The 27994-nt window shown below is 41.6% G+C and overlaps 1 protein-coding gene across 1 annotated transcript; it reads right to left on the bottom strand.

Moving 5' to 3' along the window:
- Positions 1-695: 695 nt before the first annotated feature.
- On the bottom strand, positions 696-27748 carry LOC307021694 (synaptic vesicle glycoprotein 2A-like). The gene is made up of 13 exons (XM_079654049.1): positions 27570-27748; positions 22805-23546; positions 20877-21057; positions 20034-20185; positions 19116-19249; positions 18857-18946; positions 17262-17369; positions 16310-16398; positions 16039-16203; positions 15792-15925; positions 11641-11847; positions 11383-11542; positions 696-5072 (listed from the first exon to the last, which is right to left on the bottom strand). The coding sequence occupies exons 2-13, from the start codon at positions 23412-23414 to the stop codon at positions 4889-4891; spliced, it is 2214 nt and encodes a 737-aa protein (XP_079510175.1). The 5' UTR covers positions 23415-23546; positions 27570-27748; the 3' UTR covers positions 696-4888.
- Between the last annotated feature and the right edge of the window lie 246 nt (positions 27749-27994).

Below are 27994 nucleotides of genomic sequence, written 5' to 3'. Positions count from 1 at the left end.
GCTAACCAGAGCAGACTGGGCTCTGGTTTCAGACAGAGGGTGAAAAAAGGTGCTGCAGTATGAGGAAAAATAAAGCACTTTTGAAACATTGAACGGTCATAGAATTTCAAAATATGAAACTGAAATTGAGCATAATAGGGCCCCTTTGGGTCACCTATTATGCAAAATCCACTTGTTCATGTTTCTTATACATAAACACGTCCCCTCTGTGTAAAGAGACTCTGAAAGTTTCAGGAAAAAAGATTCACTCTCTTTTTGTCCTGACCCATTTATATAAAGACCTGTCTGAAAATAAGCTGATCCGATTTTGGCCACTTTATGTCATAACAATTTTTTGGCTTGTGTAACCGTTAGCCAATAACCAACCAAGCTAACCTTTTAAGGACTTGGGTAACTGTATCCTTTCCTTGACTGAGGAAATGGCAAAAAGTGTTGCCATGCCTCCTCTGTCACATACCTGCAGAAATTGTATTGTAAGCATTGCGATTAAACCAGACACCTTTGTTCTTGAGAACTCATTCCCGTGGATGGAGCACCTGAAGTCTTCTTGGCCAAGACACTGAAACTGTTCCTGGATCGGAGTGAAAAGCAACCACATAACTGCACCTTTTATATAAAGTAGTCGGTGTAGAGATAATGCTGAAGTGTTACTGATTTAAACTTGAGTTGATTTCATGTGTAATGCAAACTCACAATGGGTTTTCTTTCAGGTTTTATTTCCATTATGATTTCCTTCAAAGAACTGGATAAAGGGCCAATCCTGGAATAATGAACAACTCTCACGTAAAATAAATACAGCACCTTTTCAGCATCACTAAAATATTCTCAATATCCAGAAGTAATAAATACTGAATGTACCAAGATTTTCAGTCTTCATTTACAAAACACAAAGACAACACACGATAGATTTTTGTGTCATATTGAACTTTTTTGGAATTGTTTTCATTGATCTTTTGTTCCACAAATTCCAAACTTGCACGTACAAACATCTACAGTTTCTACACACAGTACATTGATTTTTCAGAATTGAACCCACATTAAGAGTAGAACTTTTATCATTTAATAAACAGCTCAGAGTCAAACTAAAGAAAACACAAACATAAATTCCCAAAGTCCAAACTACAGTGAAGGATTCTTGCCGTTGTTTTACAGATGGAGTTGTTTTCTGGCATGAGTTGGCCCTTTTTTTTCAGGACTCATTCAGAACTGATCCGTGTGCTCTAAAGGAAACAGAAACCATGCCATAAAAAGACCTCCACCCCTTTATCAGACCGCCATCATTAATGGAAGTCTTCAGGCAGGTGTTTGCTAACACATCCCATTTCACTGCCGTCATAGAGAAAACTCAAACCAGTGACCCTTTTGATAGTTTATACATATATATTTATATAGAATGCAAATTCTACACATAGTAACATTAAATAGTAAACTTTAACATTTTGGAAAGGAGCTTCAATTTGACAGAGGGAGCTCTTTTGATGAGTTGATAAATCTTTTGGTGGTCCTCTTGGATTTAACACAGACTTTCTGTTTCCTCAGATTTAGTGAAAGCCTCCAAGTTATTGCTCACAATTCCGCTTTTCAAAATAGTTTCAAATGGACAAACATGTGAATGTCGAATTGGACTTATTCTGGCTCCATTCTCACTAAGCATGTTGCCATTTTCTGGCCATATCTTGTACCTCTTTGACAAGATGAATTGCAGTTACAAGCATTCTCTGCTGAACTTTAGGCATATTTATATATATATATATATTTATTTAAAAAAAGAGTTATCTGGGTCTAAGGTAAACAAGGAGCACAGTCACCACTAACTTACTTTCAGAACACATACTCAAGTTTCACCAATTTTAAACCCCACTTTGATTAAGAACAATCACTGCAAGCAACAAATCTATGTCATCATACAACAATGAAAACACTAGTTCTTGCTTTAGACAAAAACAGCTGGCATACAGGACGTCCAAGAAGTGAGACAATACGATACAAACATGCGTCACGATTGAATACAGAAGGATTAGAGGGCAAAGTTGTTTTTGTTCGTTTAAGATTTGATCCTTTTCCATATTTCTAAACCGAGAACAGACATCTATTAGACTGGCTATCTTTGATGGGGTTGGTTTTCAAAGACTGAATTGTAATCAGCAAAAGAGCACCCGAGTCTATCATGAAGAACAGCACATATAATTCTACACTGCATATATTGTTGTTTTTTCTTCTCTTTAGTGTAAATATATTTTCATGGTCCCCAACTGAGCTGCATTCATCGCAGGGATGAAAACACCGCAACAGAAAAAAGTAGAAAAATATGTGATAGACGATTTAGAGTCAGCTTACACACACACACACACACACACACACACACACACACACACACACACACACACACACACACACACACACACACACACACACACACACACACACACACACACACACACACACACACACACACACACACACACACACACACACACACACACACACACACACACACACACACACACACACACACACACACACACACACACACACACTCGACCACACATTAATACACACATGAACAGAACGACATATCCTAACAGTCTCTCCAACATGAACAAGACGGGACACGTTTGTCATCATATAGACACAAGACAAAAAAGGAGAGATTTCATCCTCTAGATTCGACCACAATAAAGGAATATTTTGATACTTTAAGAAATGCTTCTACACACCCCTGTTTGAAGTCTTTATGCTAAACTAAGCTAACACCTCCTCGCTGCCCACATACTTAACTTGAGAGTGGTATGGATCTTGTCATCTGACTTTCTACAGTCAAGTGAATAGCTTACTTAAAATGTTGAAGTATTCATTAATAGTCTCTCTCACACACACACACACACACACACACACACACACACACACACACACACACACACACACACACACACACACACACACACACACACACACACACACACACACACACACACACACACACACACACACACACACACACACACACACACACACACACACACACACACACACACACACACACACACACACACACACACACACACACACACACACACACACACACACACACAATCCAGAGGACGTCTTCAGGTCAAACAACATGCTCTACTGGGCAGCAGCACCTACATACACTCACTGATTGTCAGCACACATGTTGATGTACACCTTTGGAGAAATGATCGACTAAGTAATGATATGTATATATAATGGTAGTCAGTTAGCTTTACTTTGGAGAAATTGTGTCCAATTTAGAACAAAGTCACATTAAGCTATGGTCTTGTGTATTTGTGTACTTCTCGATTAAGCATAATCATGTAGCAACACCGTGAGGGATTTCACTTTTTGTGGCACATATGTATTCTGGCAGGATCAGAAGCCCTTAAAATGAAATTAGACCCTTATGTGCCATGCTGTCTGATCAATAGGAATTCAGATGTGTTTAATTTGTGCTTATGAGAATAATGAAGTCACATCATGACTCATTGGGGCGTTAACACAAGTTAGGGAAGGATACTGCATTGTTTGTTTAAGGTCATACAGGAAAATATAAAACAACCAAATACAGTTATAACAAAATTATATTACGGTCATTTTTCGTTACTTTTCCAGAGTTTCATTCTGACAATAACTACTGAAAAGAGTTGTGGTTAAACGTTCTGCAAAAATATTTATAGTTTTGTCAATTTCGTGTTTCCATGGAACAAACTTTTCCATTCATTTATGACTTGTTTTCATATTAAGGCAAATAAAAGGATTTTTTTAAATAAGAGAACTATTCAGCATGTACAATAAATTGGTGAATTGTTGCTTAAACATAACACCAGCTGTAAAAGTGGCCTAAACATTTCACCACACCTCAGCTACTGCGTGACTTGTATTTGATATAAATGGATGTGACTGCTGCTCCCTACATCCTGCTGTTGGATCAGTAAGAGATGCTCTCCATGGCTGCACTGAAACACATGAAACACTTTCATAACGACACACATGCACACTCACACTACTAATTTACAAAAATTACACTGAAGTATCTTCTCTCAACATCAAGCACTTGACCAAAATGCGTTTCTGTGTTGCAGACATCACACTGCCACAGCTGCATGGTTCAACAACAGGGAGGGGAAAACACGAGAGGAGCTGGATCAAACCATTCCCATTTACAACTAAGAATCCTGTGAAATGCATCTTCGCCTGTCTGCGTTTCACCTTTCAGTCGAGGACTGCAGGCATAAGGATTTCTGAATAAATGAAGTCTCACTGGAATGTTTTTATATCATTTGGTAAAAACTGTTCTGGTTTTAGATGGCAGTGATCAAGGATCATGGGCCATTTCAGAGGAAATATAATCGCCCTGAAATTCATTGTGAGATCTTTCTCACGTCTATCAAAGCACTAGCCTCAATGGAAATGTGGAGTAAATTGTACAAGCAGTGATATGAAAAAGCAGCACTGAATGCCAGTCACTGATGCCAAGTACTTGGTGTGAAAGCGGCTCGGACAGACAGGAAAGTAAAACATTGTATTCATATATGAAAACCTACCACATTCATGGACTAAATATTTTCACGTTCCCCATGAATGGCTTTTTTCTACAGTCTCATCTCTGCGTTTAACATCTCTGTCCTCAGCTGAAAGTGTTATCATACAGATTTAGACGTGTTATTATGACATAGGAATGTGTGTTCTACACTTTATCGCTCTATAGACTTTAAATGATGCAATCCGTGTTTCAAAGGATTCTGGGCTTACAATGGGGATGGCAGTCTGCTCTGTTGGTGTGTGGCGGCAGCTCTCTGGGATGTTCGGGCCTTTTGTTGTCAAACACACACTCCAGCTGTGCTCTGCTGCCAACTGCTGGTCATTTGTTTTACTGCAACACTTGGCCTCGTGTTTCAGGCAACTTTGTCGCAAGGAAACTACCTGCAGCGAGGGCGCCTGCAGCGAATATGATGGGTACGGCCTTGGTGATGCCGACGAATGACTGGAAGATGCTGATGCCCAGGACCGCCGCCAGCTTACAGAGGGCGTTCAGGAAGCCAAACGCTGTGCACCTGAAAAAGCAGAGAGGGAGAAACACAATCACAGTGAGGCTTTAAGAACTGACGTGAGCACCAAATCTTAAATGTACAATATTTTATTTCCACTTGTAATGCTAGTAATAATAGTTGTTGTAGTCCTCAACCTATAAGACATTAGACACCAGAAATCATGCTGCAGTGGTGTGACAACATTTGTCAGACGAAGTTGTTCAACATCGACTCCACATTGAATGGTTTCGCAACACAATGCAACAAAAATGCAACTATTACAAAAATGGGAGTCATCAAAGCATATTTTACCTAAAAGTAGAGTTTAAGGTCAATTGTATTGCAGAAAAAGTATTTTTCACATTAACCTGAAAACTAATGAAATGTAATTGAACATGACCATGCAAATCTTTGATTTGGTAACTTGTTCTTCATAATGACTTTTTACGAGCCATTCCAGTTAGGATATCTGGTTTATACCAACCCTTAAGAGATCTTAATCTAAGTAAGTACAATTAAGATTAAACCAAATAAAGTTTACAAACCGGATTTAAAAGGGACTTTTAAGAAATATCTTAATATTTTGGCAAAATATGTGTACTTTCACCACTACTAAATCTGCCTACCACCAAATCTCAAACCCATTTAAGGTTTATCTGGTTTCTACCAGAGGCTTTGTTTTAATAAGCGTATCAGAGGGCCTGTTTCAATTTGACAATCAGAGGTCTCTTTTCAATTGGCCAATCAGATAACTTGTTTCAAAGGGCCATTCAAATTACTTATCTCAAAGGGCCAATCACTGAAGCATAAAACGGAAATACTTAAGTAAAGTAAAAGCACCTTAAAAGTGTACTGCAGAGTAAATGTACTTAGTTATTTCCCACAACTGTCTCTTTCTGTCATGTCCAAGAAACTTATTGTGAAAGTTTATTCTTTATGTTAGAGTTGTCATGTCCCTTTGTCTTGTGCTTTATGTCTATACCCTTAATTATTTCTTCCTCTCATTTCAGGCCTCCACGCTCCCCGCCCCTTTTCTGTCTCCTGCGTCCTTGATTATTTTCCCCGCCCTGATTGTTTCCAACTGTGTCCCCTTTACCTGTGTATATATTGTGTTAGCTCCCTCCTGTTAATTGTCAGTTCGTTGTCTCACGAAGACCACGTATCGGCTTACCTCACGGACCTTTTCACGGACCTATGCTATAGATCGCATTATAGTTTTCCTCGAAAGAGTGGTTTTGTTTTCCTTGTTTTATTACTGTGCAAATTCCAGTAAAGTCTTTATTTTGAAACGCTATCTGAGTCTGAGTTTTGAGTCGTGCAATTGAGTTCATGCCTCAGTGTTCCCCCCTTGACAGTACGAACTGACCATCAAAATGAACTCAGCCGACTCAGATCAGATTAAGAACGCTATCCGTTCTCAGGGCCAACGTCTTGGGCAACAAGAGGAGCGTATGGCCACCATGCAGCAGGGAGTGCAGGATCTAACCAGCAGCCAGGGGGAACTACAAACATCGTTGACGACCCAAGTTAATCTACTGGCAGCAGAGGTTCAGCGTGTGCTCACTCACCTGCAGGCTGTTTCTCCTCCTACGACTCCTCCGGTTCCAGCGGTGACCGGATTCGATCCCAACCGGGTTACTGAGCCGCACAGGGCTTCCATGCGTCTGGCTCCACCCGAAAGGTACTCCGGGGACTCAGAAGGCTGCCGGCCGTTCATCGTGCAGTGTGAGTTACACTATCACCACCAACCGGCTGCTTTTCCCACGGACATTTCCAAAGTGGCTTTTATGATCTCTCATCTCTCCGGCCGAGCAGCAGCATGGGCCACGGCAGAATGGTCCCGAGGCTCGCCTATCTGCGGGTCTCTGGAAAACTTCATAGACACTATGAGGAAGACCTTCGATCAAACCACGCCGGGCAGGGAAGCAGCTCGGGCTCTGATCAAGCTGCGACAACATCAGCGGAGTGTGGCTGACTACGCCATCGAGTTCCGGACTAAGGCAGCCGACAGCGGCTGGAACTCCGCTGCATTGTTTGACGCTTTCGTCAGCGGTCTCTCGGATTCTTTACAAGACCAGCTGGCGCCTCTCGATCTGCCCGCTGATTTGGACTCTGTCATATCCATGGCTTTACGTATAGACAATCGTTTGACGGAGAGGAGAAGGAATAAATCCAAGGATGCGGTTGATCCACCTCTCCAGAGGAGACGCTCGCCGCTGGATATTACTTCTTCTTGGAGGCCCCGTCACCCCTCACCACCTGCGTTCCGGACAACAGCGCCCCCTGGCTCCGTGGAGGAGCCAATGCAGTTGGGCCGCGCCAAACTGTCGCTGGCAGAACGTCAGCGTCGATTCAAGGAAGGTCTGTGTTTCTACTGCGGGCAGCGCGGACACCCACAAGCGGCTTGTCCGGTAAAAGAGGAGGCTCACCAATGAAGAGGAGTACGTTGGTGAGCCGGATCTCTTCCTCTGACTTTCCTCCTCGCACCCTGACCCGGATCCAGGTAAAAATCAGAGACAATGTAGTTACTCATGGTGTTCTCATTGACTCAGGGGCGGACGAAAGTCTTATGGATTGGGGTTTAGTTAAAAAATGGGACATAAAAACTAAACCTCTACCCCAGCCTCTTGAAGCGAGTGCTCTCGATGGGCGGCTGTTGTTTAAAGTGACTCACCAAACGGAGCCTTTAGAAGTAAGATGTAATGATAACCACCATGAGACTATGTCTTTTCACTTATTTAACTCAGCCCAACATCCACTCATTTTGGGGTTTCCCTGGTTGAAACTTCATAACCCTCACATAGATTGGCAATCTGGGAGGGTGGAGGGGTGGGGAAAGAATTGCATTGATCTCTGTTTTAAGCAGGTAGCAGAGATTGACAGGGGATGTAACACTGGGAGTGTTAGGCAGGATACAGTCCCAAAAATATATCTTCCGGATGTACTTTCAGTTCCTTCCTGCTACCACGACCTTAGTGAAGTTTTTAGTAAGTCCAAAGCTCTGGCTCTTCCTCCTCACCGCTCCTATGACTGTGCTATTGACTTGATTGCCGGGTCTCCCATTCCTAAGGGTCGACTTTATGCAATTTCAGGACCTGAGAAAGAGGCCATGAAGGACTATATTGATGCCTCCCTCAAGACAGGGCTTATTCGTCATTCCTCATCCCCAGCAGGGGCAGGGTTTTTTTTCGTGGGCAAAAAGGATGGGTCTCTTAGGCCCTGTATCGACTACTCACCTCTCAATGACATTACGGTTAAAAACCGGTACCCCCTCCCTCATCTCGTCCGCTTTCGAGCAGCTTCAGGAAGCCAAGGTTTTCACCAAATTAGACCTGCGGAACGCCTATCATTTGGTCAGGATCAGGGAGGGCGATGAATGGAAGACGGGTTTTAACACCCCTTCAGGACATTATGAATACCTGGTCATGCCGTTTGGATTGTCAAACGCTCCTGTAGTCTTCCAGGCTATGATCAACGACGTGTTGAGGGAGTTTCTGAACCGTTTCGTTTTTGTTTATCTGGACGACATTCTGATCTACTCCCCTGACCTTCACACCCACAAACAACATGTCCGCCTGGTTCTACAGAAACTGCTCCAAAATAAGTTGTTTGTCAAAGCTGAAAAGTGTGAATTTCATGTGGAAACAGTCACTTTTTTGGGCTTCATCATTTCCCCAGGTCAGGTTATGATGGACCCAGAGAAGGTTAGCGCAGTAGCCTGTTGGCCTACCCCTGACTCTCGCAAAAAAGTGCAGCAGTTTTTAGGCTTTGCTAATTTTTACAGACGTTTTGTGCGGAGCTTCAGCGCTATTGCAGCCCCTCTTCATGTCCTCACGTCCCCTCAGGTGCCTTTTGTGTGGTCTCCTCAGGCTGAGGAGGCTTTTTCTCGGCTGAAAAAGATGTTCACCACTGCCCCCATACTTACCATGCCGGATCCCACTCGCCAGTTCGTGGTGGAAGTGGATGCCTCCAACGAGGGGGTGGGAGCGGTCCTCTCCCAGCAACAACAGAAGGACAACAAACTTCACCCCTGCGCCTTCCTGTCCAGGAAGCTCTCCCCGGCAGAGAGAAATTATGACGTGGGAAACCGTGAGTTGCTGGCCGTGAAGTTAGCGTTGGAAGAGTGGAGGCATTGGTTGGAGGGAGCCGAGCATCCTTTTGTGGTCTGGACCGATCACAAGAACCTGGAGTACATCAGAAAGGCCAAAAGACTGAACTCCCGCCAGGCTAGGTGGACCTTGTTTTTCAACCGTTTTGACTTTGTTCTTTCCTACAGGCCGGGGTCTCAGAATGTCAAGCCTGACGCTCTGTCCCGTCTGTTTGACCCTGTGCCTGCAGCCAAGGAGCCGGAACCCATCATCCCATTGAACCGGGTGGTAGGAGCGCTGACTTGGCCAGTAGAAAAGGAGGTAATACGTGCCAATGCTGGAGCTCCTGCACCAAGGGGTTGCCCGCCTAACCGGATTTTTGTTCAGGAGGCCGAGCGACCACAGGTGATCCACTGGGCTCACACTTCGCTGCTCACCTGCCACCCCGGAGTCAAGAGAACTATGTTCATTGTTAAACAACGTTTCTGGTGGACATCCATGGAGAAGGAGGTGAAGGAGTATGTGGAGGCATGCCCTATCTGCGCTCGAAACAAGACCTCTTCCAGGTCGCGAATAGGGTTATTACAACCACTCCCTATTCCCAACAGGCCCTGGTCAGAGATCTCCATGGACTTCGTCACTGGCCTGCCCCTCTCTAGAGGTAAAACCACAGTTCTCACGGTAGTGGACAGATTTTCCAAAATGACACATTTCATTGCTCTGCCAAAGATGCCCTCAGCTAAGGAAACGGCGGAGGTCATGATGCAGAATGTGTTTCGGCTTCATGGTTTCCCTAAGGATATTGTCTCCGACCGGGGCCCCCAGTTTGTGTCACGCTTCTGGAAGGAGTTCTGCAGCCTCATCGGTGCCACGGTCAGTCTCTCGTCTGGATATCATCCGGAGTCTAACGGCCAGACAGAGCGCCTAAATCAAGAACTGGAGACCTGCCTGCGCTGCCTGGTGTCCCAGAATCCATCCTCCTGGAGCGAGCACCTCACCTGGGTTGAGTATGCACACAACATCCTCCCTACTTCTGCCACGGGCCTGTCCCCGTTTCACTGTGTTTATGGCTACCAGCCGCCACTGTTCCCAGCCACGGAGAGGGAGGTCACGGTCCCGTCTGCCCACGCTCTGGTCAGGCGTTGTCGGCGCGTGTGGGCTGCGGCTAGGAAGATACTCTGCAGGAATTCACAACTGGTTAAGAGAGCAGCAGACCGAAAACGCCGACCAGCCCCTGTATACCAGCCAGGCCAAAAAGTCTGGCTCTCTACACGAGACCTTCCCCTCCACGTACTCTCCCGAAAACTGGCTCCCCGGTTTGTGGGTCCTTTTCCCATCACCAAGGTCATAAACCCAGTCTCAGTGAGACTACGGCTTCCCAGGGCCATGAAGGTACATCCCACCTTCCATGTAGGGAAATTAAAACCATTGAAGGAGAGCGCTATGGTTCCCACCGTCAAACCCCCCCCCGCCCCCCCGGATGATCGATGGAGGTCCGGTTTACACGGTCAAGTCACTATTGGCTAGTCGGAAAAGGGGTAGAGGGCGACAGTTACTGGTTGACTGGAAGGGTTATGGTCCTGAGGAGCGGCAATGGATTCCTTCCCGCTTCATCGTGGACAAAAGCCTCATTGAGGATTTTGACCGCCTCAACTCAGAGGAGCCTGGGCCGTCAGGAGCCGTCCCTAGAAGGGGGGGTACTGTCATGTCCAAGAAACTTATTGTGAAAGTTTATTCTTTATGTTAGAGTTGTCATGTCCCTTTGTCTTGTGCTTTATGTCTATACCCTTAATTATTTCTTCCTCTCATTTCAGGCCTCCACGCTCCCCGCCCCTTTTCTGTCTCCTGCGTCCTTGATTATTTTCCCCGCCCTGATTGTTTCCAACTGTGTCCCCTTTACCTGTGTATATATTGTGTTAGCTCCCTCCTGTTAATTGTCAGTTCGTTGTCTCACGAAGACCACGTATCGGCTTACCTCACGGACCTTTTCACGGACCTTTCACGGACCTATGCTATAGATCGCATTATAGTTTTCCTCGAAAGAGTGGTTTTGTTTTCCTTGTTTTATTACTGTGCAAATTCCAGTAAAGTCTTTATTTTGAAACGCTATCTGAGTCTGAGTTTTGAGTCGTGCAATTGAGTTCATGCCTCAGTGTTCCCCCCTTGACACTTTCTGAATCCCCACAAGCTCACACCAGGGAATCAACCTTAAAAGACGTCATCATCATCATCATCCATCATGTTACCTTTTGTCCGAGGGGTAGAGCTCCACTGTGATCACATCCAGGGCGTTCCACGAGGCGATGCTGATGCCACCAAACAGGCACAAGAGGGCGATCATCCCCGACTCACTGTTGCCGAACATCAGGAAGAAACAGCTGATACAAGATATGACACTGGATCCCGCTGATGAGAGAGAGACAGACAGAGGAAAGAGAATTACATTAACTTAAATAGCCTGTATAGCCTAAAGTGAATTATCTGCATTGATTAGATTGTCTTACCCAGCATCCTTAAGCGCCCAATTTTGTCCATTAAAAGAGCTGACACGATGTTGCCAGGCAACACCGCCAACGTGCCGAGGAAGTTGACAAAGTAAATCATGTAGGCATTGTTGAAGTCGTCGCTGAAGTCCAGTATGCAGCCCTCTTTGTTGTGGAGGAAGGTGCTGTTGAGTAGTTTACAGTCCACAAACCTGTACTTGAATAAATCTGATGAAAGAGAAAAGGGAGAGAGAGAGAAGTGATGATGCTCTGATATTTATGAAGGAATTAATTGACATAAATGTAACTTTACGAGCAATAACGACTGGGATAAGTTTAATTTTGTAATCCAATCAAGTGCAATGAAGTGTGTACATACATTAGGTTAGAAAGGAAAAATATACCACCCCTAACTTTTACAGTTTGTGTTCCAATATGTGTTTGAAACTAAAAACATTGATGATTGCTCAACTAAATCCTCTCATGCAGGCTTATTAATGGAGGAAGTCAGGGTTGTATGCAGCCCGACTAAAGGATTGGAGATAATCCTCAGTGCTGGAAAATGTACTTTGGCCTCCCCATCATGTTTTCCAAGTTAAATTAAGCAATGTTTAAGATCTAACCAACTGTATTTACAATTGATCTTCTTCTTAAAGATGCTAGAAGTAACATTAACCACAGATAAGGACAGTGCTCTTCATAGCAAAGATTGTAGGGCAGACATTTACATATTTAATCCTCTATCAATTAAACTTGACTTAGGCTAATAGATGTTTTTTATACTATGATTTTGAAGAATGTTTTTCCTTTCTGAAACCTTAGTTATGTACAAACTTGCCTGAAAATAAAGAATCTCAGCAAAATAAATGTGGACATTTTCAAAGCCACCACACAACCGGCCCCCTGCCAGCAGCTGTTTCTAATTGAAATCCCTTCCAGGCAGCGATTAAACATGATAAACAGCATCCCTTGCTACATGTATAAACTGTTTAAAACAAAATAATAGGGGGAACAACAGAAAAGGTCACAAGAGGTTGGGAGGCCTGTTATATTATTATGTGGTTATACTTTGATGCCTACAGCTGCACAAAAGCACAATATTAGATTTTTTGATGACACCGCTGGAACTGCTCTCATACTAATAGCCAACATTTTATTAAAGGCAGTCAGGCATAAGAGTGCTGAAGGATCATAAAGTTTTAGATGTCCGAATGACATGAACATAAAGGAATGTATTGTTGGCTTCAGGGATGAGAAGATACTGTTGCTGCTGTAAAAGCTGCTGAGGGGGTTTCTGTGGGATTTAAGAAGCAGCTCCTCTGTTTTCTCTGGATGAATCTGACACGTTGACTGAAAGCACAATATTGTTCTTTGCATGGTCGAGTTGGACAGCCTGCATTTTCTACCAATGGCCATTGCATAAGCGTCTTTGGGTTCAAGAAAAGCGCTATAGAAATATAATTTGTTATTATTATTATTATTGGCATATTCTTATTTGTAAGGCAGTATTACCTTTATATCAACATCCTTTGGAAACGTATGGAAATGTATTGTCTTTGCTCGGAGGAGTAATTCCTACTTAATGTTCCTAAAGCCACGACTGAAATGGGAAAAATAGTATTTAAGTTTGCTGCTCCCTCTTTTTTTGTTTCATTTAGATATAAATCTAAATCGAGACTCTTTTGGATGACATGCAGGGAGACACATTGTTGTGTTGTTTTGATTGAGTGTGTTGATGACTTATTTTTCATGATTATAATTCTCTGTATTCATTTATGTGTAGTTTTTGTGTCTGCAACATTGTTAATTTGTAATGCTGTCTGTCCCAGGACACATTAAAGGTGGGGTAGGTAAGTTTGAGAAACCGGCTCGAGATACTCTTTTTTTTATATTCCATGGAATGCTCTTAACATCCCGATAGCAATGAATATCTTAAGAGCTTTGACAAAAAATCCATAATTTTTTTCGTAGTACTGTAAAAAGCACGACCAATCATTTTAGCCGGCCCGGCTAAAATGACTGGATGGCAGTGGAGGATTTAGGATTGTAGGAGATCCGGGGCTTAGCCCAGGAGTTGTTGGGGGGGGGGGCTTGGGTGCAGGGGTAAAGTGCTATTTTTTACAAGTTGGGGGTGGACCGAACATCCCTTAGGGGGGTCGTCGCCTCCTCTAGCGGGGGTCCAGGGGCATGTTCTCCCGGGAAGATTTTTTTTTTAAATATTGAAGTTAAAAGCATCAATCTGGTGCACTTTGAGAGCAACATTAACCCTACCTTAATAATACCTTAAAGCGGACAAAATGCACTGGGGAACACTTATTCATTAACACCCTTTAATGAAGCAAACTAATGCCTTAACTCACTCAAACACAGTCGTTTACTTATTTCGGTGAAACAAATGTGCGTAGAGTTTTAAAGGGTAGGGATAGTCTCACCTTGATTCTGGCGCATTGCTTATCGTTTTATAGATCTATTCTCATTCACCATCTTTGTTTGTGGCGTAAAGAGTGTAAGAGTCACGTTTCTGAATCGGACACTCTGAGTGGATGCAGACACAGCCAATCATAGTCTGATTCAGAGGGTTGCCTGTCAGTTCCGTTGCCTGTCAGTTCCGTTGCTATGGTTCCGTTGTTATGTGTACTGAAACGAGAGCCGGTATAATTCAACGCGCGAAAACAAATAAAAAATTGGAATACGTTATTTTAGTGTCTTAAAAGTAGACTGAGGTATGAAGGGTTAACGTTACATCTTAGGATCATTTTTAGTCATGTTCTGTATACATACTAACATATAAGGGTATACTTAGTGTGGTTACTCCATGTTTACTAGCTATAACATTAACGTTATATCACTCTTTTTCACTTCTCACTCAGTCAGCCAGAGTGCAGATATTACCATTAGATTCACAAACCTGAAACATCACTGTTGTCAGCTTCTGATACTGCTGCTGCTGCTGCAGCTTTTGGCGCCTGCTTCGATGAAAATAACTTTCTAATATCCATAACTTTATAGGCTATTAGCTTAAAACTCGTCAGGCACTAGGAAGGATCACTTCTTCCTCAGGGCAGGGAAGGCTACGCAGTACGCAGGCTAATGTCCCGCAGCGGCTGCCTCTCTGGTGGACTCCGGTACTGCACATTACTCCAGAGACGTTTTCAACAAAAAAAAAGTTTTACTTTTTTTTTATTTATTTTTTCTAAGTGAAACATCCGGAGCTTGAGCCCAAGTAGCCACCCCCTAGCGCCGCCACTGCTGGATGGCCTACCTGCCTGTCAGCCTTCCATCTGTGCACAAACTTATCTCATGCCCTCATTGGTCATGTGCGCGTTTGTGTGTGTTGGAGGAGGGGCTCTGTAAGGAAGTGGCAGATTTTTTCCGGCTGTGTATTTTCAAATTCTAGCGCACTCGAGCTGGTCTCTCCAAAATTACCTAACCCACCTTTAAATCTAAATGACACTATTTCCTAGTTATTGACACTATTTTCCTGGTTGAATAAAAAGCAAAGATCAGAAAACACAGGCTGATTAATAAAGAGAAAAATCAATTAAAAAGAATAAAGAAATAAAATATGATCTGAAGATTTATCTCAGAAGATGTGTTAGTTCTAATTATCCATTGAACACATTGTTGCATCTGTTGTTTCTAGTCATGGAGAGCTGTCAGGAGTCTCGTCACTCTGCTGTCAAACAGTCTGTGATTTGTTTACGTTGCTAAGGTAACAGTTCTGCTGCAGTAACCTAGGGATACTAGCAACAGAATGTTTCCATGGCTACAGTTCTGCTGAACATCTGTGTTTTATCTCGTCTCTATTTTTACTTCAGGCGGCAGTAAAACCCCAGCACACTCCGACGGGTGTTTTTCCTCAGCAGCTGTGTTAAAACATAAAAGTGATCATTACTGTTAACCTGCGATGTAATTAAAATGAGTACTGACATAATGAGATGTGTTTTTCTCTGTTTAACAATATTTAAAGAGGCACTTGTTAATATTTGTTGTTAACGTTGTGCACCAAAACACTAAAGCACATTTAACAGAGTGTTTAATGTCTTAAACTCTCACTGCTCATGAATATTATTTAGCTGCAGGAGAAGCTAAATAGTCTGTTCAACCCCCTGATTGTTCATCTTTGTGCACATGACTATTGAACACACTGAAACATGTCTGTTAATATTTACCTGTGTTGTAGAACAAACTTGCAATGAAGGTGCAGTTTCTGAAGAAGGTGTGTGTGGAGGTGATGTCCTCAAAGTAGCACTCCTCAAACACTGAGTCTTCAAACACCATGGACTTCATCTTCAGGTTCAGGAACCTAACGAACACGTCAAAGGTTAAACTTTTCTGTTCTGCAGTTTTATTGTTGTGCTTTATTTTTGATCATTAGAACATAAATCTGAATAAAACGGCAGCTCACAAAACACTCACTTGTCATTGAAAAAGTGTCCTTGGCGATGCACTTGGTTTTCCATGGTGAAGTTCAAAGTGGCGTGATCCATTCGCTCCTTAGTGAAGGTCTTTGTGCGTGAGTCATATTCCTGCCTCTGGATGTACTTGATCATGTCTGGGAACCACACTGTCAGACCGTAGTAGCTGCAAAATGTTGAATTTTGAACGATGTTAAGTAAAACGATTAAAGAAACCTAAGAATTGAACAAGAATCCCCACTTAGAAAATGTTGTATAAGTCTATACTCTACCTGAAAGACATGGTAAACCAAACAGCCATGAGCATGAAAGTGGTCCGTTTATATTCTGGGCTGAAGCAGGCAAGGATGTTGTTCCTAATCTGCAACACGTAAAGAGGAAAACACACAACTTTAGAAAAAAGAAAGCATTGGAGAACATATTTTTAAACCCCTCAGAAGACATATTGTGTATAATCTTAGTTTAATCTGATGATGTGGTGATATTTCGACTGATATTCCTGAGCAGTATTGTTCAATTTACAAAGAATTAACTTTATGAATTGGACCTAAAACTTGAACACAGCCAGGCTTGTTTTCCCCCTTCTGGTGATATCTGTTTTTGTCTTCCACATGAAACGTAGTTACAGCTTCAACATTAAGAGATGAGACTTTTTGTAGTGGGCATTAAGCAGGTGGTGCAGTAGTAGATTTTGTAAAAGATAGAGGGTGTAGGCGTGTAGCAGAACGTAGGCTGAGTGCAAATTAAAATCTTGCTGGTAAAGTTTCTGCCTGAAGCAGTGGTGCTGCAATAATGTGCAACACAAGAAAAACACAAGTTTAAACAAGAAAAAGTCATTTAGTAACAGATTCAACAAATGATCACTACATTTAAAAGTAGGGAACAAAAGGCAGAAAAGAAAGTCTGAATGTGAATATGTCTGAATATGTAATCATTTGTGAATTTTAAGTCTAAATAGTTCACAAAATCACACTTTGGTGAAAAAACGAATTCAAAGGGAAAAGATGGCGTATTCAACCTTTAGCTACTGTTGGACTTGCTGCCACCCACGCCTTCCTCCACAATGTTTATTTCCACCGATGCCTTTTACAGCCAGCCTCGAGCTGTAAAAGGCCACAGCCTCATACAGAAATGATCTCAGGGTTCTTTTTATGTCATGCTTTTAAAAGTTGTTTGCAGTTTTGGTTCAGAACTTGTGAAAAACATGTCGTCTCCTTCACTGACCTGATGGGAGAGGCTCACGATCTTCAGCCTGTAGCGCTGCCAGACCGGAGTGTCGGTGCCAATGTCCGACAACTCATCCATCTGTTTCACCGTCTTAATTGTGGTGACCTTAGATAACAGAGAAGCAAGTCCTTCAGCCAGAAGCCTTAAAATGAATTATGATGGTAACATTTTCTAATTACAAATGGCATTCCTTCCTCCTGCAGCTTTGAGTTTTCCATGAAGAAACGATAACACAGAGACAAAAAGGATAATGCAATCCCTTGTGATTAGAATGCATTACCATTCATTTATACTAAACACGTGCTGCACATTTATTGTTGATTTAAAACCTGGTGAAAAGGGAACAAGTGTGAGTCATAAATAGTCAGGTGAAGGTCAACAAATCTCCTTGACAGGACACAAAGTCTAAAGACGATTTAGCAGATTGAAACATTGCTATAGAGAGGAATAAATCATTTATTATGAGAAGTACTGTGTGCAGACCTCCTTCATGCCCTGTCAATCTGATGACTGAGACGTGGAAAAGTTGCTCTGTTATTTTAATTGGGAGCTATCTTTCTGTCTGTACAAAAAGATCACTAGAATATCTTTGAAAAAGGCTACATTTTGGACATTAAAAACGTGTGGTTTTTGTTTTTTTTAAAGAGTGTAACTGTCTTTAGGTCAACACACTGAACAGTCGAGAAGAAACATAGAAACAGATCGACCGTTTTATCCTTTTTTTTATTATTAAAAAGGAAACTATTTATATGCACCTGAGTATTTGTTTAATGAAATCTATGTTTAATTTGCATTAAAGCACAGCTAATTTATCGTTTGAATATATGTCAGACAAGTGATAAGACTGTGAAAATGTTTCAAGCTGTCCACTAGAGCAGTGGTTCCCAACTTGGGGGGCGCGTAAAAGATCGCAGGGGGGGGCGCCAGGCCTCAGATGATTTGTGGCGAAATATCATATTTAGACTTTTTTTTTACCTTCTTTTTTTTTTACTTTTTTTTTTTTACATATAATTGTAAGGCAATACATGATTGTCACTAAAAGCCTTACAATAAAATATAAAAAATAGGGCTGTCAAACGATTAACATTTTTAATCAGATTAATCACAGCTTAAAAATTAATTAATTATGATTAATCACCATTCGAACTATGTCCAAATATGCCATTTCTTTATGTATATTGTTGTGGGAATGGAAACATAAATGAAAGAAGGCAGATATATCCATTTCACACACAGTAGGCCTATGTATGTTTATTATAACATTTTTCTGTGTGTCAAAATGAAAGACAGCCCACACACCTATCAATCATCAAACCGTGAGGTCTTATTTCATTACGTGTTGATTTCTATCCCCCCCCCCTTGTGTGTGTTGGGGGGGGGGCGCAACTTCCAACAGGAGTCATTTGGGGGGGAAAAAAGGTTGGGAACCCCTGCACTAGAGACTACGTTTTAAAAGCTGCAGCAAAGAATAAAAACGATCAGTGACCTTTAGTACATCATTCCCAATTTCTTCCTTCTCCGACTAACCTTTCTTCTTTTGCTGTCGGATATCTCATAAAGGCCTAAAACAAAAAAATGTCAGGGATACTCACAGAAAACACTTTCTCTGGGTGTCCCTTTGCTCGCATGTTAGTGTCGTGAACTTGCTTCAAAATCATCCAACCTTCGTCATGTTTGCCGTTCTGTTTAAAAGAAATATAAACGTCATACTGTGTATATCTTTCTTTTATTTGAATGGAAGTAACCACATTAGTTTAAAAATTACAAGAAAAAATTATCTTTACTCAGGTTATTTCACATTTGTAGTATCCATCTCATACTGTTAGACCGTCAATCAGCACATCTGCTCACCTCTAAGTAGAAGCGTGGGCTCTCTGGCATGGCACTGAGGGCAGCGATGGCTGCGACAGCGGGAAACGCGCACACTAACACAAACACACGCCAGCTATGGAACTGATAGGCCGAGCCCATCTGGAAACTCCATCCTGAAAAGACAAAAGATATTTGCTAATAATAGTCAAACCTTACACTTTGCCCTACAATTGTACAGTAAAGGGCATCAGATGAGGTTGAAAACCAAGTCTTTATAAGGCACAGGCTGGAACATATTTAATTTGGTGTGACACTGAATGAACAATGTTCTTATTTGACCTGCCTCCAGGGGAGTCAGAGGTCAGCCGCAGTGCAGCGTTTCTGGAAAGATGCTTGTTAGCAAAAAAGCTTAAACCAGTAGGATTTTACCAGCTAAAACTGCGGCTCCAAATTGTGTGTCAACAGTTTCCTTACTGCACAAAATCTACATTTAAGAACAAGATGATATGATGAAAACAACTCTCATGTTTGTCCGCCACATATAAAGCTAAAATCAGCAGCCAGATACATTAGCTTAGCAATCAAATTGGAAACGCTATTTCCAAAGAAAATAACATTAATAATTGCTCAGAGGTATATGGAGTAATTTAGGAAGCTTAAATGTATGTGTTGGGTAGATTTTGTAACACTTGAACAGAACCAGGCTAGCTGTTTCCCCCTTTTTGCAGTCTGTGCTAAGCTAACTCGTCGTTATAACCTCGTATAGTATGTAATGGACATATATGAGAGTGGTATCGTTCTTTTCATGTAACTGTGAGAAAGCAAATGGGTATATTCCCTAAAATCGTTAACTTGTGCTTAAAGTGTTTATCAAAGTTAGGACGATCATCTAACTTGAACATTAGCAGAGGTAGCTAACAATACTCCTATATTCAGGTGTATAGTTGCTGTACTCACCGTAATGTGGGATAATAGCCCAGGCCATGGCAGATGCGTATATCCCGCCAATCATCCAGAACATGCAGAGCCAACTGAGGTGCTCTCCACGTTTCTCCTGGGACAGGAACTCAGAGTAGTAGGAAAACACGATGGGAATAGAGCCACCAATCCTACAAAGATCAGAAACAAACTGAGTTGAACAGTCCTGTTGTTTAAGAGTTCAAAAACACAGTTTAGGTTGAAGGATTAACAGCATTTTTAATAAGAAAGAAGACATTAAATGATTTGATATGAGATGTCCTGAAACAAAACTAGGCCGACGGCTCACACCTATTATTTCCCTTATTTCCTTTTAGTTAACTGTATTATGGTTTATATGTTTTTGTTAGTGCATCATAATGGAGAAGCAAAATGATTCTAGCAACTAAATATGAGAGTTTTAGAAGAAAAAAAACATCCAAAGAAGCAGTTAGGTGTCTTAAACACTCACACAGGGAAAATCATTTTCCCTTAAAAAAAGAGTAAGTTAGAGTGAGGTATAGTGTGTCAAAAATAATTAGGTAGTGTCAAAAATATCCCCAAATAATGAGTGAGTACCTCAAGAAAAGTAGGGAGCATTTTAAAATATGAGGGCAAATTTCTAAATTATTAAAAGCTTTCCAAAAACATTTATGAAGTACCTAAAAATAAGGAGAAACTTTCTTTAAAAAAAAAACATAGTAGGCTATGTCAAAATTATTTTTGAAATACTAATTCATTATATCAAGAGAAATTTTTTTATCACATTGGCAGAAATGGGCTTTCATAACGGAAAGATAACATCAGAATAAGAAAATATGAATACAGTATTTCTTAATTTACCCAACACCCGAGAGGAGTCGACAGAACAGAAAGGTGCCATATCCCTGGACGAAGGAGGAGAAGAAGGAGAATACACTGTTGATAGAGAGACAGATGAGAAGAGACTGGCGGCGGCCTATCCGGTCAGCCATAGCCCCCCAGAGGAAGGCCCCGACCATCATCCCAAAATATACAATCAGTCCTGTGGAGAGAGCAGAGGGAATTAAACTATTAGAGCAGGGATGGGCAAATGGCGGCCCCCACCTCCTCTTTTTGTGGCCCTCAGATTAATTTATAAATAATGTAATTAATAAAAAATTATAATTATTATTTTTATTTTTGTACTTGTGGTACTGATACCTTCCACTAAACTCCTAGTTACGTCGCAAGCTGCGTACATGATTTCGTACAGCAGCCAAATACCGCGAAATAATCTGTGACGCGTTTGTGTGTATTGTGTTTGTTTCCCGGGGAAACACTCACAAGAAACACCAGCTGTTGCTATGCCTGCTATGACTGTAATTAGGCCTTTACAAGCTTCAAAGTTGTATTTATCATCTGAACAAGTTTAATATTCTAAAAACCAAGACTTTATTGTTTATTTGAAATCAGATGAAAACAAACTGTCACGGACCCTGCCGTGTTATCTATGATTACTATAGGCCTACGCTTTTCATTCATACTTTCAGCGGGAGGGAGGGGGAGCGGCGCTGAGGAACAGCAGAGTGCGGGTTGACCGGTGCCTGTGTTGACATTCCCCTTATTGTGGAATAAGGGGAATGCAGAGACAGGCTACAAGTGTCTTAGGTTCAAGTTAGACAACTAATGTCTGGGTTAGTGTTCATGACTTCATGTTTATCTAATTTTAATGGTTAATCTCAATGCACACACATTTTCCGTGCTTTCCAATAGTTTAAAATAGTTTTATTCCACTGTTAAAGGTGGGGTATGTAATTTTGGAGAAACCAGCTTCTGAGGCTTCAGAATATTCATTGCTATCGGGATGTTAAGAGCATTCCATGGAATATAACAAAAAGTGTATCTCGAGCCGGTTTCTCAAATTTACCTACACGACCTTTAAATAACCTGTTCAATACAATCATGCCACTTGTGAAAATTAAATAACATTTCTGTGAACTGATATTTGTTTAGTTACCTTATTAGAGGATCTTCCCTGAAAGATTGTAAAATCTCAATGAAGATGTCAGACTTAGTATATTTGTTAAGAATTACATACAATACATGGAATTTGTGTGTGTGTTTTCCAAGTGAATTTGCGGCCCCCTGGTGGCCAGTACATCAACTATGTGGCCCCCACCACCATCCAAGTTGCCCATCCCTGTATTAGAGGAACAGATGTAAGTCTACCCTGTTTTCTTATTGCTGTCATATTATTATGGGCTTTTCAGGCTCTCTCAAGAGAGCAGTTCAAATATACGGAGTAGTACAAATCTCCTCTCTTTATAATATCAGTCGTTATTCTTGACGGCTATATTTTTATGGTCAATAAATCTCATGAAAACACCAAATCCAACAATAATCTCCAAGACACAGGCCAGTTCTCTACTGAAAGCACGAATGTTAAAGGTTTTTAGCAAACACTACTCAAGCATCAGTAAATAGTGTATTTGTTGGGGACTATTTCCCGGCGCTGTATTTGGTTCTTCCGGTAGCAGGATGGTGTACATTGCCTCAAAGTGCTCATGTTAATGGTAATGATGCACAAATTCCCCAGTGTAACAGTGTGGCTCGCTGATGTGTTTTTAAACGTTTTTGGAGAGCAATGAAGCGCTCAGAGACCAGAAGAATACAATGTGGATTCACAGCCAATATTCGTTAGTATACTAAGCCAATATTCATTAGTACAGTAGTACTTATAGCAACATAAAAAAAAGAAATTGTGACACAGCCAATCCAGAGCCTGTGCACCATAGGGAGAAGAGGCTTACCTAGCATGCTCTTGTTGGGTTCAGACAGGCACATGTCCTTCTCAGCACTGGGCAGGACGAACCCCACCACAAAGATCTCCACGCCGTCTGCCATGAGTGCCAGCCCCAGCACAAAGTACAGGGTCCATTGGAACTTCCCGTGACCACACTCTTGTAAAATGGTCTCGTACTGTTGAGCCAGCTCCTCCTGGTCCTTCCTCCTCTCTGCCTCGGACACTCCGATGTCTCCTAACTGCTGAGCGCCGGCACTCACCGAGCCCGGTCCTCCAGCCAGGCTGCCTTTGCCAGATTCAGCCCGAGGGATTCCTTGGTACTCGCCCTCATAGATCTCATCATCCTCATCGTGACCCTCTGTGGAGTCACTGTGGCCGCCCTCCTCGTCATTGGCCGCCTGGCTGTCTCCACGGTAATAGCCTCCGTCCTGGCTCCCTTGCTGGGGGTAGTCATCATCTTCATCCTCTTCAAACCGGCTGTAGGAGCGCTTGCTGTACTCGTCGGTCACCTTATCCACTGAGCGGCCCACCTTCTTGGATGCTTGCCGCTTGACCTCTTTGGCAATGTCTTTGGCGCCTTTTATGAAGGCAGTCCGGTTTTGGTAACCCTCCTCCATTTTAAAGAGGATCAGAAGATGAAAAAGTGGTCAAGGATTTAGGGGAGAGGCCACCTGAAGCTTCTGTGTGTTCAGGATACACCTCACAGATGTGTTGTCAGTCACTGGACTGACCACTGGCTCTTGTTTTGTCTGGGGAGAAAATGGAAAGTCTTATATTACTTTCATTCGGGCATGTAGTAGTAGTTTCATTAAAGGCACGTTGTTATCAAGGCATGGCATTATAAACTTCACATTTCTGGTGAGCCACTATAAATAGGGGCTAGTATATGGGCCATGGGATTGGTTAAAGTGTCTATAGAGTGGTTCAGGAATGAGTCACCAAACCCAAATATCAGTTATAATTGTTGCACTATTAGTCCCTTATGTCGAAATAAATGTTTTTTGTTGTGGGTTTTGGTAAGATGCCAGAAATTTGGTTTGTGATCTATACAAGCTAAAGAGATTTTGACATTTCTTATACAACATGAATATGTCAGTAAAAACCCAACTATTGACTTGTGAAGCATTTTCATGTCTTCAAAAAGGCATTTGCTAACAAGGGGTTAAATGAGATTTAAGAGATTTTTAAGGACATTAAACATAATTGCTCTGAACACTGGTCAGCCTTGAGCTTAGTGGTGGTTACGTTAAAATTACGGGAAAAAAAGTATATCTGCAATATCCAAAACCCAATGGAAATATCTCTTTGTTGTTTTGTAGAGGGAACAAGGGGCGAAGCTAATTTCCAGGCCCACAAAAATTAGGCATACCTGCAGTAGCTATTGAAATGAAATAGCATTTCTTCAAACAACACAAAAAAACACAAAGTGAGAAGAAAAGGATGCAAAAGACAAAAAAATAGAAGCAAGATAGGTACAAAGGCATGCAAATTGATAAGAGCTACACAATGACTACAAAGAAAAACAAAACTAACACAAGGAAAATTAAACAAACATGTGTTGTTTGTAGTTGTTTTGTGTCTTTCTGTCTTGGTGTCTTCTACAGGAGGGTGGTTTATGCCTATTACTGTCCAGACATGTCTTTCTCTTTGAACCGATGGTTCTTCTTTGTTCATTGAGATAACCAAACCACCTAATCAGCCTTTGATGCCGTGTGTCCAGACTACACCTGTTGCATTTCCATATCTGCCCAGCATGTGTTTACTGCTGAGTCACTGATGGTAATAACGGGTCGAAACATCAAGCCCTGAATGTTCAGAGTGATTTTTAATGGATTTCCGTTGGTGAGGACCTTAATGAATAAGAGGTACAGTACGTGACTGTGACTCAAATGCAATGCACCAAATATAATGCTCAAATGATCAATGAAGGGCTGACAGATCAACACATATTAACACCTCTCCTTTATTTGTCCTAAGACTGCTCAAAAATCCTGCCCTGAAATGTGAGTTTTTGAATTACTTAGGAATAGAAAATGCATTAACCATGTTGAAGAAAAACATATAGATATTTAGATTAATCAAATAAAGGCATTTCTTAATTCAAAAAGGGAACAACGGAGGATTTAGAGAAGCTGTATGCTGAAACAAATGAGCCTTGAAATTGAAAAAAGGAGCCGGAAATCTGATGTCCATTTTAACTGTCTGCTGCAGTATCACATCTCATTTTGAAGAAAATAAGCCTGACAATAACCACATCCATATGCTGCTGTATGAGGATGCTGTGAACCACGGGTCGACGTGCGATTAAACAACATGTCATTTTGATATTGTGGTGCAGGGAAACAACAGACCCAGAATGAGGGGCATCACTGCAACGCTCACTTTGACCCCTGTTTCAAAAATGAGGTCTGACAGGTAATAATGTGTGGACAGAGCTTGAAATGTCTGCCAGGTATAAATTATATACAGGGCCGGCAACAGGGTCTCATAAATACTGAAGCCAGAGGTCATCCACAAAAAGAAAACTATAAAGATGTTCTGGTATCTCCTGATGTGCTTGTCTAAACTCTACTTTAAAGCCTTTCTCAACACTCCCACTGTACACAATATAATTATGAGTAATATGAGTAAATCCCATCATATTTTTTATAATTTCAATATTCTTGAAGCTAAAAAACATAAACATATTTTATGTTTGGAGAAAAAAACATTTTAATCGACCTTTCAAACACAGTATGAGCAATACAGAATGACATAACTGTTCTTTAGGTTGTTGAAATGATGAACATAAACCGATACCGAATGCATGAAATCAATGTCCTCAGTGACAGCTCCTGGGTTTTGCTAAATAATTGCCTGTTTATTGATGATTGTGTTTGATCATACTGAGAAAATAATGTATTGCCTGTTTAGCAGTTCAAATTATAGTTCCTGCAAAGGCAGACATTATAATAGGTTTGATTAAAAAGATGCATCTGCATCTTGGTCAACGCACAAAAGTTTGATTTGTTTATGTTAAATTAAATTCAAACATCATCCCTAGTAGTCACAGATCCTTACCCGTCCGCATGATGAGCGTATTTACTGGCACAGACCAAAAGCATCCCACAGCTCTGGTCAGCCCGGCTAAACTGTCGGACACTAACCTAATAATGACTCAGACTTGTGCACTTACAGGCCTGTAATAACTGTCCCATACAAACAGAGCTCTGCTGGGCCTTTCACACAGCATGCATGTCTGTAGGCAATAATAAAAGCTTAGGTGTTACTATTAACATTAAGATAAGGGTACAACAATATAACCAATATACAGATTCAAACCATTCAGATATCAGTCTTTATTTTCTCTACTTTAATTTGACTGCTAACATGAAATGCTTTGAAGTAAACATAATGGAACAAAAGAAAGATATTAGTTTAAATCTTCTTTCTTTCCCCTCCTTCTCTTTTTTTTTTTAGTCCTTTCCCATTATTATATAGATGGGGTTTAGTCTAGCAAGTATAATTGAAATCAACTGCATGAGTACAGGACAGTTTTTGCCCAATATGGAGTATAGCTATGCACCAGAGGACAGACCACCAGCTAAAACAATCATTCTCTGTATGTGTGTTAACAACATCTCTTTACATTCATATAATGTGCACAGACATACAGTAGATAGATAGATAGATAGATAGATAGATAGATAGATAGATAGATAGATAGATAGATAGATAGATAGATAGATAGATAGATAGATAGATAGATAGATAGATAGATAGATAGATAGATAGATAGATAGATAGATAGATGCACTCTATACAAAGTACTGAATCCTTTATGCAACAGGTTACCTACAAATGCACTCTTCTCATAACCCTTGTTATTTCCTCTTCACAAAGACACTAAAGTGCAAAGGCGAACACTATCTAGTCAGATCCGAATAAACGCTTTAAAGCCACTTTTCTCCTCTCGGCCCTGTTGTCAAGTTGACAGCATCTCCACAGCCCCATGCAGCTCTGTCTGTGATGAAGAGCAGGGAGAGGGTGAGGAAGATGGAGCTAAGCTACCCTCTGATTTTTGTGTCCTTATTTTCTCCCACATTCAAAAACGGATCGGCATAATTTGACCACTTCCTTAGTGAGGCCAAGCAGAGCATATAGCCATCCTATCACATGCATGCAAGCTAGAGGGCTTTCTATCCGAAGAAACGTCGTAATGATTAATTTGGACACGGAGATAACATTATAACGACATTTATAACACAAATCGTTCTCCAAATAAAATGATCTTGCATGCCTTTTTATGAAATGATCATATTTGTGCTATTTTAATGTCTGTTTTAATGTGTTTTTTAGAAGCAGAAGTGCATGACCCAGAAGGGGCAGCAAGAATTTGGATTCCAAAGTGTGATCAAATATGAGCCAATTTGAGCCTCCACTCCAGTCATAATCATTGATGTAAAGAAGAAGGGAAAAAAGGCCTTGTCGCTAACAGGCCAATTTATACAGCCCACAAATACGACCGGATTAAATTATAAATAGCAGCCGATTGTCTTGCATCCTGACATCTGTGCTCATTCTTAGAAAGCACGGTGCCGACAGCTCGTCACGATTTGGATTAGATGATAGGGCCGCGACTCGATTCACAAAATCGATCTTTAATTGCTGTGTGAAGCAGACGGTTGCAGATCACGCCCATCGTCTTTTACCGAGGATGTGCAAGAAATAAAACTTATAAAACGGTTTAACACGACATTGGCCGCTAACAGCTAATTATCAATCCCGCTCACCTTAATTCCAGCGATGTGGAGCCTCTTCAGCTAGATGTGGATGAGGAGGATGAGGAGGAGGAGGGTGAGGATGATAGTGCGTACGAGTCTGTTGCCGTGGACGGAGTGATGGTGATGATGCTGTGCGGGTTGGAGGAGAGAGAAGCCCAATCCAGGCATCCACACACACTCAGTGATGTGCAGGGGTCCCCTCCCCCATGCAAACCCTTTACAAGCACATTAACGCCTTCATATCTGGAGGGGTTTGGCGCATATCTGCACACAATCTGCGCACATTTCCTCCACTTCCCTCCAGCCATTGCCCCATTAAGATGGTGCCATTGTTTTTCATCTTATCTTATGTGTCTGTGTGTACCATGTTAGGAAACACTAGATCAGTATTAAACACACTATATGCATGTGTACCCTGGCACGCATGCGCGCCC

This window comes from Notothenia rossii (assembly GCF_949606895.1).
Source record: "Notothenia rossii genome assembly, chromosome: 10".
In the NCBI taxonomy this organism is placed as follows: Eukaryota; Metazoa; Chordata; class Actinopteri; order Perciformes; family Nototheniidae; genus Notothenia; species Notothenia rossii.
Note: the sequence above shows the minus strand (reverse complement) of the source record. Positions and strands in the feature narration are given on the sequence as shown.